The 16,820-nt window shown below is 41.1% G+C and overlaps 1 protein-coding gene across 7 annotated transcripts in view; it reads left to right on the top strand.

Annotated features, from left to right (window-relative positions):
* NR2C2 (nuclear receptor subfamily 2 group C member 2) overlaps positions 1 to 16,820 on the top strand; it is a 34,231-nt gene that overhangs the window by 9,406 nt on the left and 8,005 nt on the right. For 4 of the 7 annotated variants that reach the window (XM_082060171.1, XM_082060173.1, XM_082060174.1 and 1 more), the window contains 11 exons: positions 1,886 to 1,996; positions 4,147 to 4,347; positions 5,563 to 5,665; positions 6,389 to 6,568; positions 8,582 to 8,729; positions 9,378 to 9,471; positions 9,848 to 9,981; positions 11,412 to 11,589; positions 12,590 to 12,711; positions 13,196 to 13,335; positions 16,019 to 16,156. In XM_082060171.1, the coding sequence (XP_081916297.1) occupies positions 1,886 to 1,996; positions 4,147 to 4,347; positions 5,563 to 5,665; positions 6,389 to 6,568; positions 8,582 to 8,729; positions 9,378 to 9,471; positions 9,848 to 9,981; positions 11,412 to 11,589; positions 12,590 to 12,711; positions 13,196 to 13,335; positions 16,019 to 16,156 (1,549 nt within the window). The other 3 variants (XM_082060176.1, XM_082060177.1, XM_082060175.1) reach the window with 3 other exon arrangements.

The raw sequence follows: 16,820 nt of genomic DNA, 5'->3' as shown, positions 1-16,820 counted from the left end.
TAAGGCTGCAGGAAGAATTTGACACTGTAAGTACTGGAGTGAGTGCAGAGTGCAGCTGGGTTGCTCCAGGAAGCAAACAGTGCCAAGCGTGTTAAAGCCAATTATTTTTCCCCTGTCTCTTGGATAAGCGTATTTGATCTGTTTTGTGTAGGGAAATGAGGAGGGTTTGAGCTATTTTTTATGTGTTGTTTTCTGACTAGGTCCAGGTCACAGTGGTTACTGTTAAATGATTGTTGATTAAGCCTCTGCAAAATCTGGTGCACTGAAGTTTTCTCTGATACATGGCCTACTTTGTTTCTTTCCTCATCTCTTCAATATGAAGTCTCATTTGAAACTCCAGGATTAAAGAAATTAAAGTGTATTTAACTTTTTAAAATACATTTTAGCATTGCAGGAATGTACGGTCATTGACTTTGGAGGAGTAGGTTTTTGGAGATGCAGCTTCCAAAGCAGTTGCTGATCCAGGTTTCCTGGTGTTAGGCTGCTCCTGAACACATCAGAGTAGTCAATGGTGTCTAATTCTGTAAGTGAACCTGATAGAATGCTAAACTATTGTCTTCCTGATATGAGTACTTACAAGCCATTTGCTTTCGGAATACCTCGCTTCCATTTATTTGGCAGTCTAATTAATGACAGCTCAGTTTTTCCGTGGTGTTTATCTGGGCTGTCTGAAGCACAGTTGGTACGTCTCTGACAGAACTAGTGTTGCGTTCTCCAGTACTACTAGTTTGGGGTTTGGGTTTTTTTAAATTTTTACTTAAGTCAAATTTGGCTGTGAACAAAATGACAAGGGTTTTCTTTCCTCACTCTGTAAACTGTGTATTTCAAAAAAGATGTTCCCTTTTTGCATTGATTTATTTATCAATGACATGTCTATTCAGTCTGGAAAATAAACTTGAGATTTTTAGTAGCAGTCAGAAATTTAAAGCTGTTCTTATTCCCCTGAGTATTAAGTAGACAAGCTGGAAAATAAGGTAAAGGTTTGCATCTCAGAGTCCTTCACTATCCTGAGTACGTGTGCATGTTAATAAAAGCATAAAAACAGATTATATGTGCACACTGAATAATTTATTTGTGTTAGACAGATCAGGCTCCTTTAGCGCACCATATCTTCTCGGCCAAGAGAAGAGTAAAATGTTGTCTGTTTGCAGCTTAATAAATATGCTTTCTTGAATATTTGAACATGAAAATGACATATCAGCATATAAGGGCAACTGGTCTCAAACTTACCCAACTGTACAGAGAAATCACTGCTGGACTTAAGATAACCCACTAGTCACGAGGTGAGGATGAGAAATAACTCGGATTAAAGGAGACTGGAGCTGGTCAGTAAAAATGACCCTTCCGTGAGGACGTGGTCCGTTCTGTGCAAACTGAGGAAGAGGTCGAAAGCAGAAGGCACCAGTTTTCATACTGACACCGTACCTGGAAACACCGTTATACCCTGGGACCGCTTTGCAGCCGGTACTTCACAAACCCAGAAAAAAGGAATGGTTGTTTAGTCCCAAAATGCTGACAGAAGAATTTCAATGCAGTTACCATACATATAAAAAGAATGCCAGTATATATAAAAGTTGCTATAAATCTTTGAACAACACTGAAGAATAGGTCTCTGTATTTATTTCCAAGCTGCCCACAATGCATCGGTTTGTTGGGGCGGGGTGGTGGTTGTGTCATCTACCAGATTCATTCTCTTCCCAAAAAAGGACAATATTCTAATAATTCATTGACAAAAAATCCAAGTTGGCTTAATGACTGTAACCTTTCCAATAAATTTAGATTCCGTGCTATAGGGCCATCTGAGCTTTGGTAATTTTTTTATTTATTGATTTTAGAATTTTTCAGTACTGCAAGAGTGAATTAAAGTAGTGTCCGTTACTCACAGGTGCAGACTGTGCAGACTTCACTATCTGAATCTCCAGTGATGACCAGCCCTTCCCAGCGCATCCAGATAATTTCCACAGACTCCTCTGTAGCCTCACCACAACGCATTCAGGTAAAATCCATTCGGTAACTAACCATTTCATCTTCTTTTTTGTCTCCTCCGCCCACTCAGGTTTATACAAAAGCACGCTAAAGTCTATGGAAGGTTTCCTCAAACTCTGTGGAACGGATCGCTGTTAGTGCAAACTGAAGTTCTCTCAGCCCGTGTTCGGTGACTGTGTGTGGCGATTGTATCGATGCTGTAGTCAGCGAGCAGTGTTTGCAGAGCTTGTGCTTAGCCCCTATGGACAGCCCCGAAAACACTGTTTAAATTAGTTTGGCATTGTCGTTATACTTACTATACATTATAGGGTTTTTTCTCTAATGTTATTTTCAAAGATTCAAACTGCATCATGTATAATGATGTCTATCATTTTTCTTATGAGCCTAAATATCATTCACTTCTTGTCCAACCTGTCATTTTTGTCTTAGTTATTTATTATAGTCAGTGTTTATATCTGATTAATGAAAAATTATGAAGAAGTCTCTGATTTTTCTTTATAGACAGCACCAAGAGATATTCTTCAGTTATCAACAACATTTAGCTGTGTATCTAAGATGTTATTCCTTAACATTATCAGCAAAAGGTAGAATCAGGCAGCTTTACTGTTTCACCTGCTGATTCTCAAGATTCTGTTATGATGGAAGGTTTATATTTTTGATACAGTTGTCTGGTAACATAATCTCTATTTTGCCTGGTAGAGTAACCATATCAATATGTATCAATATTTCATTGCAAGGTAGATGTTCTCACAACATGTATAACTGAAGCATACTGAATATTCCGCATTCGTAAGGTAGGTATTTATATTGTAACTTTTGTTCAATTCTGGAAAATAATCTACCTCTTATATCACTGATATTTCTGAGAAGAACTTTCCACTCCATGATGAAGGAGAACGCTAGGAGGAGAGTGCTCCTGCTTCCTCAGATCAATACAGGCGGTATCGCAGTGGTGCTGGTCACCTTTCCTGAGGAGTTTCTGTAATCTGGAAAAATCATCAGCTCTGTAATTCAGCTCCTGCTTGGGGTAGTTCTGCTGCCTCTTTAAGGCACTCTAACTTAGTAAAACTATTATTGTAGTATAGTTTAACTATTAAACTGTTAGCGTATGTCTTACTTTCTCATAAGTTACATTACACAAAAAGTACATGACAACTAGATAAAAAGTCTAGGTAATCAAAATTAGGGACATAAATACACACGATACAGTCAGTGAAATAGGGATATCAGTACATGTAAATTCACATTCTATTTTCAGTAGCATTTTAAGTCTGACATTAAGCCCAATCCATGTTTTTATAAAGGATCTGGAGGTAGGAGTCAAATGTACATGAAGCGAGCGGCTGGGATTGCTCGTTCTGTTCAGCTTGCAGAAGGAGGGACCTCATCACAGTCCAGCCCTCCTCGTGGTGCTGATCTCCTGTCTCTGACCAGGGGCAGGACAGGAGGAAACGGACCCAAACTGAATCAGGGAAGTTCAGGCTGGAATGAGGAAAGGTGGTTGTCTGAGGGGGCGCGCGGTCCCTGGAGCAGGCTCCCCGGGGCAGTGCTCACAGCACCGAGCCTGGCAGGGTTCGGGGAGCGTCTGGGCCGTGCTCTGGGTCGTACGGTTTAGTGTTGGGTGGTCCTGCGAGGAGCAGGGAGCTGGACTTAATGATCCATATGGGTCACTCTCAACTTGAGATGTTCTGTGATGCTGTGAAGTTGCTGTGATGCTGTCTCCCTGGGCAGAGTATACCCGCATATAGACCTGCCACACATCAGCTGCAGTCCTTAACGTTACATTTTGCTCTTATTCTCTCTGGGATCCACTGTATCTAACTCTTTAAAACAGTTAAACGTGATTACATTATCTTCCTATATCTCTTAATTATTAACAGTATCAAACTCGCATTTCTCACAGCTCTGCCTAGTATTTTCCTTTTGTGTGGTGGGTATGTAGATATATATATACACATATATATTTGGTTTGATTTTATTGTTTTGCACTTATGTAGGCAGCTACAATAGCTTTGCACCAGTGTAATAAATGTACAAATATCAAGATAATAAATAACAAGGACAATTATCAGAGAGTATCATAATTTTGAGACAGAAAAAAGGGTTTTAAAATGTGAAGTCTGCTCTGGCTCATAAAATTCTTCAATGTGTGTTTTACAGATTGTGACAGATCAACAAACAGGTCAAAAAATCCAAATAGTGACAGCAGTGGACTCAGCTGTGTCTCCAAAGCAGCAGTTTATTTTAGCCAGTCCAGATGGAACTGGTGCAGGAAAGGTGATCCTGGCAGCCCCCGAGACGCCCAGTGCCAAACAGCTCATCTTCACCACCGCCGACAACATCGTGCCGGGCCGAATTCAGGCAAGTGTGGTCATTGAGAGAGACCAGGGATTTTTGTTGTTCAGTTTTTGATTTTAAGATGATTTAAGTCTTTCATTGCTTTAAGGCAAATTGTGATAGTTTTCTAAAGATCTAATGACGTGGATTAGACCATACTAATTGTAGGCTTCGTTATTCAGTCAAAAATCCTCCTGTCTTCGCGTTCCTCCTGCATTCCATTGCACTCATCACGCCTCGTCTGTTCTCGTTGAAATTCCAAAGACATAAGCAAATACATGAGATGGTGCTTGCGAGGAGTGCCAGTATTTCAGCTGGCTTGTTGGGGATGCACAGCTATGCAGAGATACAGCTCACCTGAGCAAGCCCATGTATCACACATGGCAGTGAAAGCTTTTTGGAGCAAAAGTTGTCCTTTGTTATAGTTGTTATAGCCTTGAGCATAATCCACACCAACGGGAGCCTTGCGAAACAAATTATATAAACAATAACCTCTAATGAAGTTTGAGCCTTCATCCTACCATTCTTTAAAACATACTAATCGGAAACCGAAAACCAAAAAAAACCCCCCACAAACACATGGCACCTGGTCCCTATTGTTACTGTTACAACAGAGAATATTTGACAGAGGAATCATTTTCACACAAATATGTGAAAAGTTGTACTAGCAGTCTTGAAATTTGTGTTACTACGCTAAATGGATTATCTGGAGTTACAGAGGGTGTGGGGTTTAAATTTTCTGTGTTAAGTGGAATGTTCTGAACAGATGCTTTGGAATCCGAGGCCTTTGGAAGCCAAACTGTTTCTATAATGGATCTCAGCTTCCGGTTGTCCCCGCTGAACCGTGTACCTCTAGTAGGTAGAGAAGGGATAGGTGGGAACAACATCTGAAATACAACCGTCTTTGGCTGAAACTGGCACCTGTCGGAGGGTAATTGCGAGAAGGGGAGGATACTGTTGACTGCACAAGTGAGGAAACTTACTTGTCCTGAGCAAAACAAGGTGTTTTATTTGGGATGTTTTGCTACGAGTGTTTCAGCAGTCTTACTATTGACAGTAAAAGCTCTCATTAACTTGCATTTTATATTACTTAATTTCATTCCACATGTCATACTCTCAAACTCAACCACCTCTTCCCAGTTAATACACCAGTCCTGTTCTGTAGGCAAAGCTCCTTGCTTTCATGTCAGAAGAAAATATTGGCTAATTACCTCTTTTTATTCTGGAATTTTGTTCTAGATAGTGACAGACTCTGCGTCAGTGGAACGTTTGCTGGGAAAAGCTGATGTTCAGCGGCCCCAGGTAGTAGAATATTGCGTAGTCTGTGGCGATAAAGCATCAGGTAAGGAGGAGTAGAAAGCAGTATTCCAGAAACTTGATTGAAAGGATGACAAGATGACTGGGATGAAGGGAGGAGGTTTCGTGTGTTTTAACTGATTTTAGCCATAGCGGTGGCAAAAGCGATTGAGTCTAAACCAGAAAAAGATAACGTTATACTTTTGTATCTATACACGGAATAGTTAAACTGCTTGCAAGAATATTAGTTGGTACTTCAACTGGGGTGTGTGGTAGATTGGCATGTGTTGAAAGACAACACGATTGAACGGCTCCTGGTAATTGGAAGCTTTTAGTCCGGTTCCCCACAGCTACGGGCAACCGTGACATAAACACATCACCTAGAAAAACTCCACCGGCTCCAGGAAAACACTTCTCAGTGCTCTCTAACGAACTGAGGACTTTCCAGTAGATTTTGGTCTTTCATTATCACAGCAAAAGGCGGGTGACAGCAGACAGAGCTGCATCTGTGCTTGCCCAGAATGGGATCTGCCACTTCACAGGCCCCTCATTCAGAAACAGGCTCAGCTTTCTTCTTCGTGCTCTCGTGGCAATAGGTAAAAAAGAAACCTCCTATAGGGCATGAGCAATGCTTTTGTGGTCCTAAATGATGGTAAGAACACAAACTACATTTAAAGGGTGACTTTTACAATGTCTTACTTGCTTCAGATAAATATTTTAATGGTAAAATATAAGTAATTTCCATCTGAAAACAAAATGTGTTTCCTAGGTCGTCACTATGGTGCTGTCAGTTGTGAGGGATGCAAAGGTTTCTTTAAAAGGAGTGTGAGGAAGAATTTGACCTACAGTTGTCGTAGCAACCAGGACTGTATCATCAATAAACACCATCGGAATCGCTGCCAGTTCTGTAGGCTGAAGAAATGTCTAGAGATGGGCATGAAAATGGAATGTGAGTGTTAAGTACCCAATGTAGGTATTGTGCCTACCAAATAATTAATACATGAACTACCACTTTTCAGTGTGTCCTCTCCATTTTGGTGCATGTTGCCTGAAGGAAACAGAACTTTGGGCAGCCCGAGTGTCTCCCGTGCCTTTCTGTCCTCAGCATTCTGTGCCTGAGGTGCAATAGTGATGTGTTTGATGTGTTTCAAACTGAGGAGCCCAGATAGAGCCTCACATAGAACGCCTGTTAAAACACAGTGGGTGGACATGTATCTAAGTCCAGTGTTCCACGTTCAGAGTCTGCTTTCCTTCTGGTTTATTTCTGCTGCTTTTTCATCCGGTTATAGAAGATAATGATGTCCTTTTTTTTTTTTCTTAATTTTTCTATTAATTTGGTCATTTGTGTGCATTGTGCTATGAGGCATTGTATAAGTTGTCATACTTTAAACAATGTGCTTTCGTGTTGGTATGCGGTGCTTTGTGCAGTTTCAGCGCTAGCATCCAAACACTTCTTTCAATGTATTTTGTTTCCAGTTTATAGAAGCTCTGCTTCTTCAGTCCAGCACTGTGTGAAGCCTATTATCTGGTTGTTTTGTGATAAATATATGGGGAATTTAAGGCAAAGCAACAAATACTGTCCTTTCTTCCGCTCTGATCTAGGCAGATAAGTGCCAAGCACTGAGCTCAAGGGAGGCAGAACTTGAGCTGTAAACGGGCAATCTTTGCTGTCTTTGCGCTCCGGAGCTGGCGTGCAGGTCGCTGTGCTCTGCGCACCCTGTGCCGAGTGCAGGGGGGACGTGCAACAGAAACGGCTGCGTTTCCGGAGGCTGAACGTTTCTTACCCAGTGTGATTAGGATAAATGTGCATTGACTCCACTGGGCATTGGGTCAGCTTTCTCATTAGTATTTATCTATCCACCAAGCCAGCAAAATGGATATACCCACTTTTAAGCCCCTAAATTTTGCTGACAGTAACGAAATTAGCAAAAGTAAAATCAGAAACTAAATAACTTGCTGGCTATGATGATAGAGACATATCCATCCATTTTACTGTTACATTCAAAAGGGTTGAATTTTGTGTTTGCTTGTTAATAATGTTAATCTTTTAGTGCAATAACTGCTGTATGATTAATTGGTACAACAAATAGCACAGAAATATCGTCTCCATTTATGTTATGCCTTACATTAGCAAAATGTGTGAGAATTAATATTAGTACAACACTTAAAAAAATGCTTTATATTATCCTCATAGTCTTTTATTCTTTCCGCTGTCCTCGTTTTCAGGTGAAAAATCAATGCAGTCTAATGTTATGCCAAGCTATAGAGGAGCTTGTGAAGTTTTAGTGACTGAGATTCCAGATAACTTTCTGGAATCTGTATGATAATAATAATAATGGTGCCTTAATATTATAAAGATACATTTTTCCCTTTCTTTAAAATTACAAAGTTACTGTTTCTTGCTATTTTTATCAAAAGATTTACCACACTTGTTTGACGCAGTGGAGAGGGAGCTTGTTTTCTTCCAGTTATCAAGTAGAACTACTTTAAGTTCTGCAGAGGTTAGTTCTGGAACTCTGTTCCCTGCCGGGTGGAGCGCAGGGAGGTGAGTGAATCGCCTGTCACGTGGCAGACTCGCCTGTCTTGGCTTCTGGGTTTGTTCTGGGTTTGTGTTGTTCTGAGCCATCTCGAGGCTGATGGCGCTGACATTCAGACACAGCTTCACCTGCAAACATCGAATCAACAACCTGAAAACACATTTTTGCAGAATGTTCCACCTTATTAAATGCCAATGACATGGCAAGATTTGACTCCAGTTCAGCAAAGCTTAAAGCGAATGGTCAGTCTGACTTTCTTTTCTAAAAATGCCCATAATCACAGATACAATAAAATTGGAGCCTGTGTTTCTTTGGTCTTCAAATTAAATTTCTGGGTTTGCGCTGAGCTGGTGAGAATTTTACTTTATGTATTTTTCAGTTGAATTACTTCCTTTCAAATCTGCATGTTTCTATCCTCTATGTAGCGGTTCAAAGTGAAAGAAAGCCTTTTGATGTGCAGCGTGAGAAACCAACCAACTGCGCAGCTTCCACAGAAAAAATCTATATCAGAAAAGATCTACGAAGCCCTCTAATAGCAACTCCAACGTTCGTGGCAGATAAAGATGGGACGCGGTGAGTAGCTCAGTTTAGTGGGACTTGCTTAAGGTTGTTTGTGCGTATTACTTTGCAGGCCTACCTGTTCTTTTTTCTTTGCTGTCCGCTTTGAAGAATTGGACACAAAAGAGCTCCCGTTCACGAATTGTCTGTTTTCGTTACCAAGACCAGTGGAGATTGTTCTGCTTGTCATGGAGGTGTTAAAGTTGAGTACAGCCAGGTGGTTTTCGGATCAGAGCTGGCTCCTGCCCAGCCTGGTCAGACAAAGCGCAGGCAGGCAAATGTGATATTTAAGCAAAAAGCACGTAGGCTTACGCTGTGATATATCCAGGTTAGCACTTCTCTGAAATCAAATCTGCAAATGCAGACTCAGTCTTCTTCCTTCTCCTGAAGACAGAATAAATCCGCATAAAGAACTGAGAGGATATGTGTTTGGGAAGTTGTCATGTTTTGTGCACAGGAAAAGAAAACATAGTCCAGTTTTCTGTCTTTCAATCTACTTTTAGGAAACCATTTCAGAAGGACTCAATCCTGATGAATAAACTCTTAAGCTTCATTAAATTGTTAATTTAAAACCTGGGAATCCCTTTAATTCTGACACAGGTTGTTAGACATTCTTCTGTTGAATGGACTCCTGACTGTCAGATGCCTTGTGCTTTTGAACAGGTCAGCAGGTCTTCTTGATCCGGGAATGCTTGTGAATATTCAGCAGCCTTTGATCAGAGATGACGGCACAGTCCTCCTAGCTGCTGACTCCAAGGTATTGTTCCTTCGGTTAAGTTCTGAACACACGTGTTCATTTGTTGAGATTATTTTAGCTATGTGCATATACACAAATAAGTCTTGCTCTTGAGAAGATAAGGTTGGGGTAGGGCTGAAGGTCTGTATGAATGGAGGTAATTTCTTCCCATGGGCAAAGGGTCAGTGTCGGGTAGCTCCCCACACAACGTGTCGGCTGGGACTGGCGGTTACGATGGGATGTAAAGATCATTGTGAGCCGTTGTACTTCCCATGGGTGTTGAGGAGGAAGGAAAAGGTCCATAGGGAAAAAGAACACAGAGATTACAAATGGGAAAAATTTATTTATGATACCTTGCCTATAATTCTGATCTACTAGTATGGTTCTTGCTTTTTAGGCTGAAACAAGCCAGGGTGCTTTAGGAACACTAGCAAATGTTGTAACATCTCTTGCTAATCTAAGTGAGTCACTAAATAATGGAGATACTTCTGAAGTTCAACAAGAAGAGCAATCTGCAAGTGAGATTACACGGTATGCATTTATATTTGCATCTTATTTAGCAATTTGTGTTCTGTTTGGTGTATGCTTGCAGTCATTCATTGAAGTAGTTTGGCATTGTGACATTGAACGTAGTAGAGATTGCAGCTTACTTTGAAACACAAAAGCAATTCTTTATAGATACAAGTTTGGCTGTTGTCCTCTTGTGGAGAGCTGTGCCCTGTGTTATAAATGTAGCGTTTTGAAGCTAGACCAGATTTCATACTCAGAAAAACAATAAATGACTAGTTTGTGACCTTGAGAGACTCTGAGAACAGCAGCACTTGGGTGCTGGTTTGTCTGACAGGCTTATTCCGTGGCAGCTTCTGCGCAGCGCTCGCGCCCTTAGCCCTGCTCCTCAGGGCCGGTGCTCCTGCAGAATCCCGTGGGAGGCTGTGCTGCCGTAAAACCTGCTGGTAATGTAGGGAAAATATAGTTAAACTAAGATTAATAAACTTTTTTCTTTGTAAAAGTTTAGAAAGAGCTTGAAGTCTTTTTTTTGTCTTTACTAATGAGGAAAATGGGAAAAGGGAACACGAAATCTTAAGTTTTCCAGCACAGCCTGAGATTTTTAAGCTTGGGGTTTTGTCTGGGTTGTTTTGAGGGGGCGTGTGCTTTAGCAGGTGGGTTAGACCAGGTGATCTCCAGAGGTCCCTTCCAGCCCCAGCCATTCTGTGATTCTTTGGGTTGAAGGACAACATAAATTTGCAATGTAGTGAAATAAGACTAATACTCGGTCTTAAAACTGTCCATTGTTTCTCAGGTGGATGATTTTTAAGAGGAGCTTAACTTCAGGCTCTTAAGTATTTTATTTAAACTGTTCAAGTGGGTGAGCTGATATTTAAAAATACTTGACACGGCAACTTTGACTCACATCAACCTTGTGCTCTAAAGCTGGAAAAAACCTCTAAAAACAACCTGCAAAACTTCTCGACAAGAATACTGGCAGAACTGCACTATACCGTAATACTGCCCACTGGTACGAAATTGGAGAACAAATTCTTCTTCACATCTAAGCTCTGTTGTGCTAAGAAGGGAATTTCCGTCTCCCTGTTCCAGCAGCAGCCCTGTTACAGCTGGAGCGTGAGGGGCCCCAGGACTGGTCTCTTACGTTACCGTTCCAGGGTCTCCAAGACTCTGTCTGCACCAGGAAATCAGGAGCGTCTGGCCACATCTCATCTCAAGGGAAAGGAAAGTCAGGCATGTTGTCTAGAGGAGAATGACACCATTCTCCACTGTTCTGAACAGTACAGGGGGGCCAGGTTGTAATAAAAACTCTGACCTTGTATCTTAGCTTAAACAGTTCCTGCATATGTTCCCTCGAAGTGGAAATGCTTGATAGTGTTAGTTTGAGCACTGCTCTGAATTTTTTAAGGTGTCAAGGAAGTAAGCATTCTTTCATTATTTATTACTTTTTCTTGCAGGGCATTTGATACTTTGGCTAAAGCACTTAACACCACAGATGGTCCAGCAGCTCATAGCCTGGCAGATGGGATGGACCCTGCAGGAGGAGGGAATATCCAGGTAATCAGTAGAGATCAGTCAACGCCAATTATTGAAGTGGAAGGACCCCTTCTTACAGATACACACGTCACATTTAAGGTATGTGCTTCTTTAAGTGTCTTACTAAACAGCTTAAGACATAACCCAAAATTAGTATAATGTGTTTTCTTTATTCTTATATTTAATTTCAGCAATATAATCTGGGATGACATCTGCTGTTACAAAGCTTCTAATACAATTGTCACTCTTGCATGCTGTGTCTGAAGAATATAGGTGTTAAAGACCTTTCCATAGATAGAAGGATGCTTTAAAATTTATTGAGTTTTTCAGTGCTGTTGATAATCACTTTCCATATCATCCATATAGTATGATGTCTTGCTTAATTCATTTATCGTTCTAGATATTGTAAAACTTTTTGTCCGAAATCGGACTCCTTCATATAAAGAGAGGTTACAGTGCCTTCCTTGATGCTTATAGTTAGACCACTGAAAAAGGTCTTAAGGTCTTGTATTCTAGAGATGCTTCAGCTTCGTCTGAGTGCAGACAAACACGTCGATGAGCAGCGTGAGAAACAATAAGGGTGTTCGTCTCGCTGTAATCAAATTGAACTGTTTCAAGAAATACAAAGATCATTACTGGAATAAGTAATACTTGATGTGGTCAAACTTCTGTCATAACCTGCTTATTCCCCCCAATGGAGTTCTGTGATTTTTAGATTCCTGTTACATGCCTCCCATTTTGGAGATGCAGATTTTAGATTTTATTTTGCTTCTTTTAAAAAAGTTTTCAAAGGTCTTGTATAGCACTGTGATGCTAGCCAACACTCCGCAGAGCAATTTAATTTATAGGCTTTATTATTCATTATTAAATATTAGAACATTTTAAAGGGACACATCGGAGCTCTGTCCCACGTATCTTCACATTTTGCATTCCTTGACAGTAGTAATGAGTTATTTAGTAAAGTTTTCCTTTGACAATGTCTTGTCACACAGCTGCTTATGATAGACTATGAGTTTGAGTGTTTCACTGGCTGTCCTCAGTCGTGAAAACTGGTTTATGTCTGAAGTGTCTGTACTGTCGTGTCCTTTCGCTTTGGCAGCTGACGATGCCCAGCCCGATGCCCGAGTACCTGAACGTGCACTACATCTGCGAGTCGGCGTCGCGCCTGCTCTTCCTCTCCATGCACTGGGCTCGCTCCATACCTGCGTTTCAAGCTCTTGGGTAAACAGACACGTTCTGTTGAATGTTTCCTTTCTAATGAATTTGAGCACTGATCTGAACACTTCTCAGCTATTCAGAATTTTTAAATGATTATATTGTTTAATGTTTAATGAATTCTTTAAAATGTGAAGACTATGCAATATTCTCCTTTTTAAAGAACAAAATAGTCGCAGAGGACGGGATAAATAGGATGTCTGATGTGACTGCGGTTACAGAGGCTAAAGGCAAATCAAAAGCGAGCATTTAATTTGTATAAATATATCTTTGTAAAGAACTGGTGAGCATTGTTTTACAGATAACTTGAAATGGTTTCCTGTAGTTGGCCCATTACTTATTTTTGCTTTTTGAAAGACTTGTGATATGCTAGTGTATGCCTTTTAATAAAGCGGTTTGCAATAGGCTAATCCCTATTATCAATTATTACAATTAACGTAATTACACGTAGGGTAATGCAAACCTGTGCTGTTTGCTGTGTGGTTTGCAGGCAGGACTGTAACACCAGCCTGGTGCGCGCCTGCTGGAACGAGCTGTTCACGCTGGGCCTGGCGCAGTGCGCGCAGGTGATGAGCCTGTCCACCATCCTGGCCGCCATCGTCAACCACCTCCAGAACTCCATCCAGGAAGGTGGGTTTGCCGCAGGGGTCCTGTGCTGTGCGGGGACAGCGCGTGACATCGCTCGGGAGCTGTTTCCTGGTGGGTGGTGGCATTGCTCCGCAGGATCCCGGGGAAGGACAGTCCTCTTGCGTAATTGCCCTTCCCCTGGTGATCTACAGCTCTTGTTGCACCGACCCAGGAGGGCTCTCGGTGGGACAGGAGTGTCCGTAGGAGGAACGGGGACGAGGCTGGAGGATGTATTCGCCTGCCGTCTACATCTGAGCAGCAGTGCGGAGAAGTGCATCCTAAGGCTGGGGTGTCCACAGAGCTTTCCTGCCAGCCAGATGGGTTTTTTTTTCCTCTTAGAATCGTCATTTCTTCCAAATGACGCCAGAAGCTTTCTCTTCCAGAACTTTCCTTCTCTTTGCAGTGTAAAATGACAGCATTTTGCAAGTATCACAACAAGAATATTCTTGCAAGTATAGTGATTTCAGGCACTGCTATAATGGAGTAATCATTAATGCATTTTGAAGTACCCTCTGAGGCACTAAATTACCTATTTTCTTGACACTGTTAATAAGATTTATACAATTTTCTTTCGTAGTTCAGCATTGGCCTGTTGATAACTATATCTAGAATGGATGCTCCCAATCCATATGATTGGTTATCATGAGAATAGCATTCCAGTTTTAATAGGAGGAAAAAACTAATAATAGCAGCTTTAAACTCTGCAAACACAGCATATTACATGAAAGTTATCTTAAATTTAAATGTGAGTTAAAAGTAATTACAGAATAGTATTTGGTACCAATTTGTTTGATGATTTTTGTGGTGCCATGATTGTGCACAGAGCAAAAATTGGAAAATAGGCTTTTATTGAGGAGAGTAAACCTTGATTGTAGAACTACAAAATGTACCAAAGCAGATAATCTGAAAAAATGTTTAATATCCTTCAGTTCCTTCAGTCCCAGTAAAGGACAACTCTTTTAATCTACTTTATTAGCTTCATTCTGATAAAGTAAGTTAGACAAAAAATTGATTTTCAAATGGATAGTGTGCTTTTGTAATAAATACAGTTGGGGTATTTTTCGTATTTGTTTGTAGTTTAAGAGAGCCTGACAGCCCTCGGGATACAACAAACGGAAACAACCTTCCTGCCCAGAGAGAGGCGAGGGTTTAAGGGACCAGCAGGGGAACGTGCTCACCGTGTGTCCTGCGCAGTCGGGGCTTAGTCTGTCTGTAAACAGAGCCGTCTGTCCATCCGCAGCCCAGGCAGCGGGTTCGTGGGGAGAAGAGCTGGGGCTGCTGCAGCCTCAGCTGCTCCGCTTGTGTTCCCGTGTCTCAAAAGTCAAAAAATAGATGTATTCTGCAGCCTGTACTTCCAGTCATACCACATTACCTGAGACTGGCCAAAAGATGATGTATTTTATTGTGGTTTGTTGATGATTCATTTTATTTATCTGTTCTGCAAAGTTCTATTGTGTGTTAGAACTCTAAAATTCAGAAGAAGGTGAAGAAATTCCAAAACTTTACCCAGGAAGCGTATTAGCGGTGAGGCTGTTTTGGAACTCTGCAGTTCAAGTGCACTTTTCCTGAGTAGTTTTCTGCCATCTTTTCCCACTTAATATAGAAATAAAAACGTTACATCATGTCTGTCGTGATCCATCTGGAGTAACTGGAAACCTGTATAAGAATCAGTGTATTTTAGAAATGTAGATTCATTCTTATTTCAAGACATCGTGCAAAAATATTTCTTCTATTTGATCTTATCAAAGACTCAGTTTAAGGCGACAGGTCTAAGCGATCGTACACACTGTTAGCTGTACAGACAAAGGTAAAACATTGACGTTATAGTGAGATGGAATATTAGCATTAATGTGTTTCTCAAGAAAAAGGTTTATCCTTTGGAATTGACTTATTTCTCAAGTTTGATGGCAGTGATTATATATTCAGAGATTTGTCTTAGTGTAATCCGTTGCGGTTTTCATTCTCTGACTGGGCTGCGGATACACGGCGAGCAGGATACTGACCAAAATGGGTACCTGTCCCTCCCTGGCTGAGCAGCCGATACCGCTCCGTTAGAGCATAGCCTCAAATAATAGCAAATTTTTCTAAAATCAACATTTTAAGAAAGAATATGGAGCCAATATAAGGAATGTGAGGTTCCAAATGATGGAGAGTCTGTGTACACGTATTTGAGTGAGTTTACCCCATCATAAGGAAGAAAGACTCTTTACCACAGTAGATGAAAAGTGCACCTCTGAAAGTACAGGTAGAGGGAACAGTAGCACTCTCGTCGCTGCTCTTGCGTTCGGTTCCGCAAAAGCTAACTCAGTGCTGCTGGAATGTAAGGTCGCGATTGCGTGATAGCATTTGTTTTGTGGTTCTTCCCGTTCTCAGAATCATTCTGGCCATTTGTAGAATAATTCGCCATTTGAGAGTGTCTGCTGAGAACAGGACAGCACTGGAGTGAGATTGTTGTTGCAGATCACGCTGTACTGGCAAAGGAGCTGACATTCTGTTTGCTGACTCAGCTTCACAAACCTTCGCTTCCATGATCACCCAGGCCACCCTTATGTGTTGCGGCATTTTAAGAGAGCAAATGACACCAAAGACTTGAAAATGTTACTTCACCTGTTTTGTAAAAGCACGTTGGTTACTATATCAGATGTACTTGAGCTCACGTGTAGTAGTAAGCAATATCTTTTTGTAGATAAACTTTCTGGAGACAGAATAAAGCAAGTCATGGAACACATCTGGAAACTTCAGGAGTTCTGTAACAGCATGGCCAAGCTTGATATTGATGGATACGAATATGCGTACCTGAAAGCTATAGTCCTCTTTAGCCCTGGTAAGGAACTCAGTAACCAGATCTGTTTAAATAATAAGCATTCATATGTTAATGTTTTTAATGAGACTAATGTCTTGAGATGAAACTTAACTGTTAAGCTGCAGATAAAATGATTGTTCCATAATGATTTGTCAAAAATATGTGTTTTTAAAATAACTTTGGGGTGACATCCCCATGTTGTTGACAGTTCTAACATATCGGGTATTCCGTGAGAAAACGAGACTCCCAAATTATCTTCAGCTAAGAATTTATGAGCAGTAAGTTATCTAGGTTGTGTTCTAGCAATATTAGTGAAGTAAAGGCAGAAAGGGTTAGGGGAAATACATCCTCACCGTGACAAAAGGCATTAGCTTCAATTTTAATATTTTTAATACACTCATAAGAGGGATCGCTGAAATATGAGCAGAAATACCACTGTGTTCTATATGGAACTTCCACAAGATCTTCAAATGTAAAGAGGCTGTCTTCCGTTTGTTACCCAAATAAGGACAGCAGACAGCAGTGCTGTGGGCGCGGGGTCTGCACGGGCCGCGCGGTTCTCTGGAACGCGGAGCTTGGGGCGGGAAGGGGAGCAGAGCCATGTTCCCAGGGCGCCAGAGCCCAGTGGGACACTCAGAAATGTAGTTATTTACCTTAATTCAAAGGTGTTTACATTTTGAATTTA

This window comes from Streptopelia decaocto (genome assembly GCF_964273445.1).
Source record: "Streptopelia decaocto genome assembly, chromosome: 8".
Taxonomy (NCBI): Eukaryota; Metazoa; Chordata; class Aves; order Columbiformes; family Columbidae; genus Streptopelia; species Streptopelia decaocto.
The sequence above is the reverse complement of the archived record's forward strand: the minus strand, read 5'-3'. Positions and strand labels throughout refer to the sequence as shown.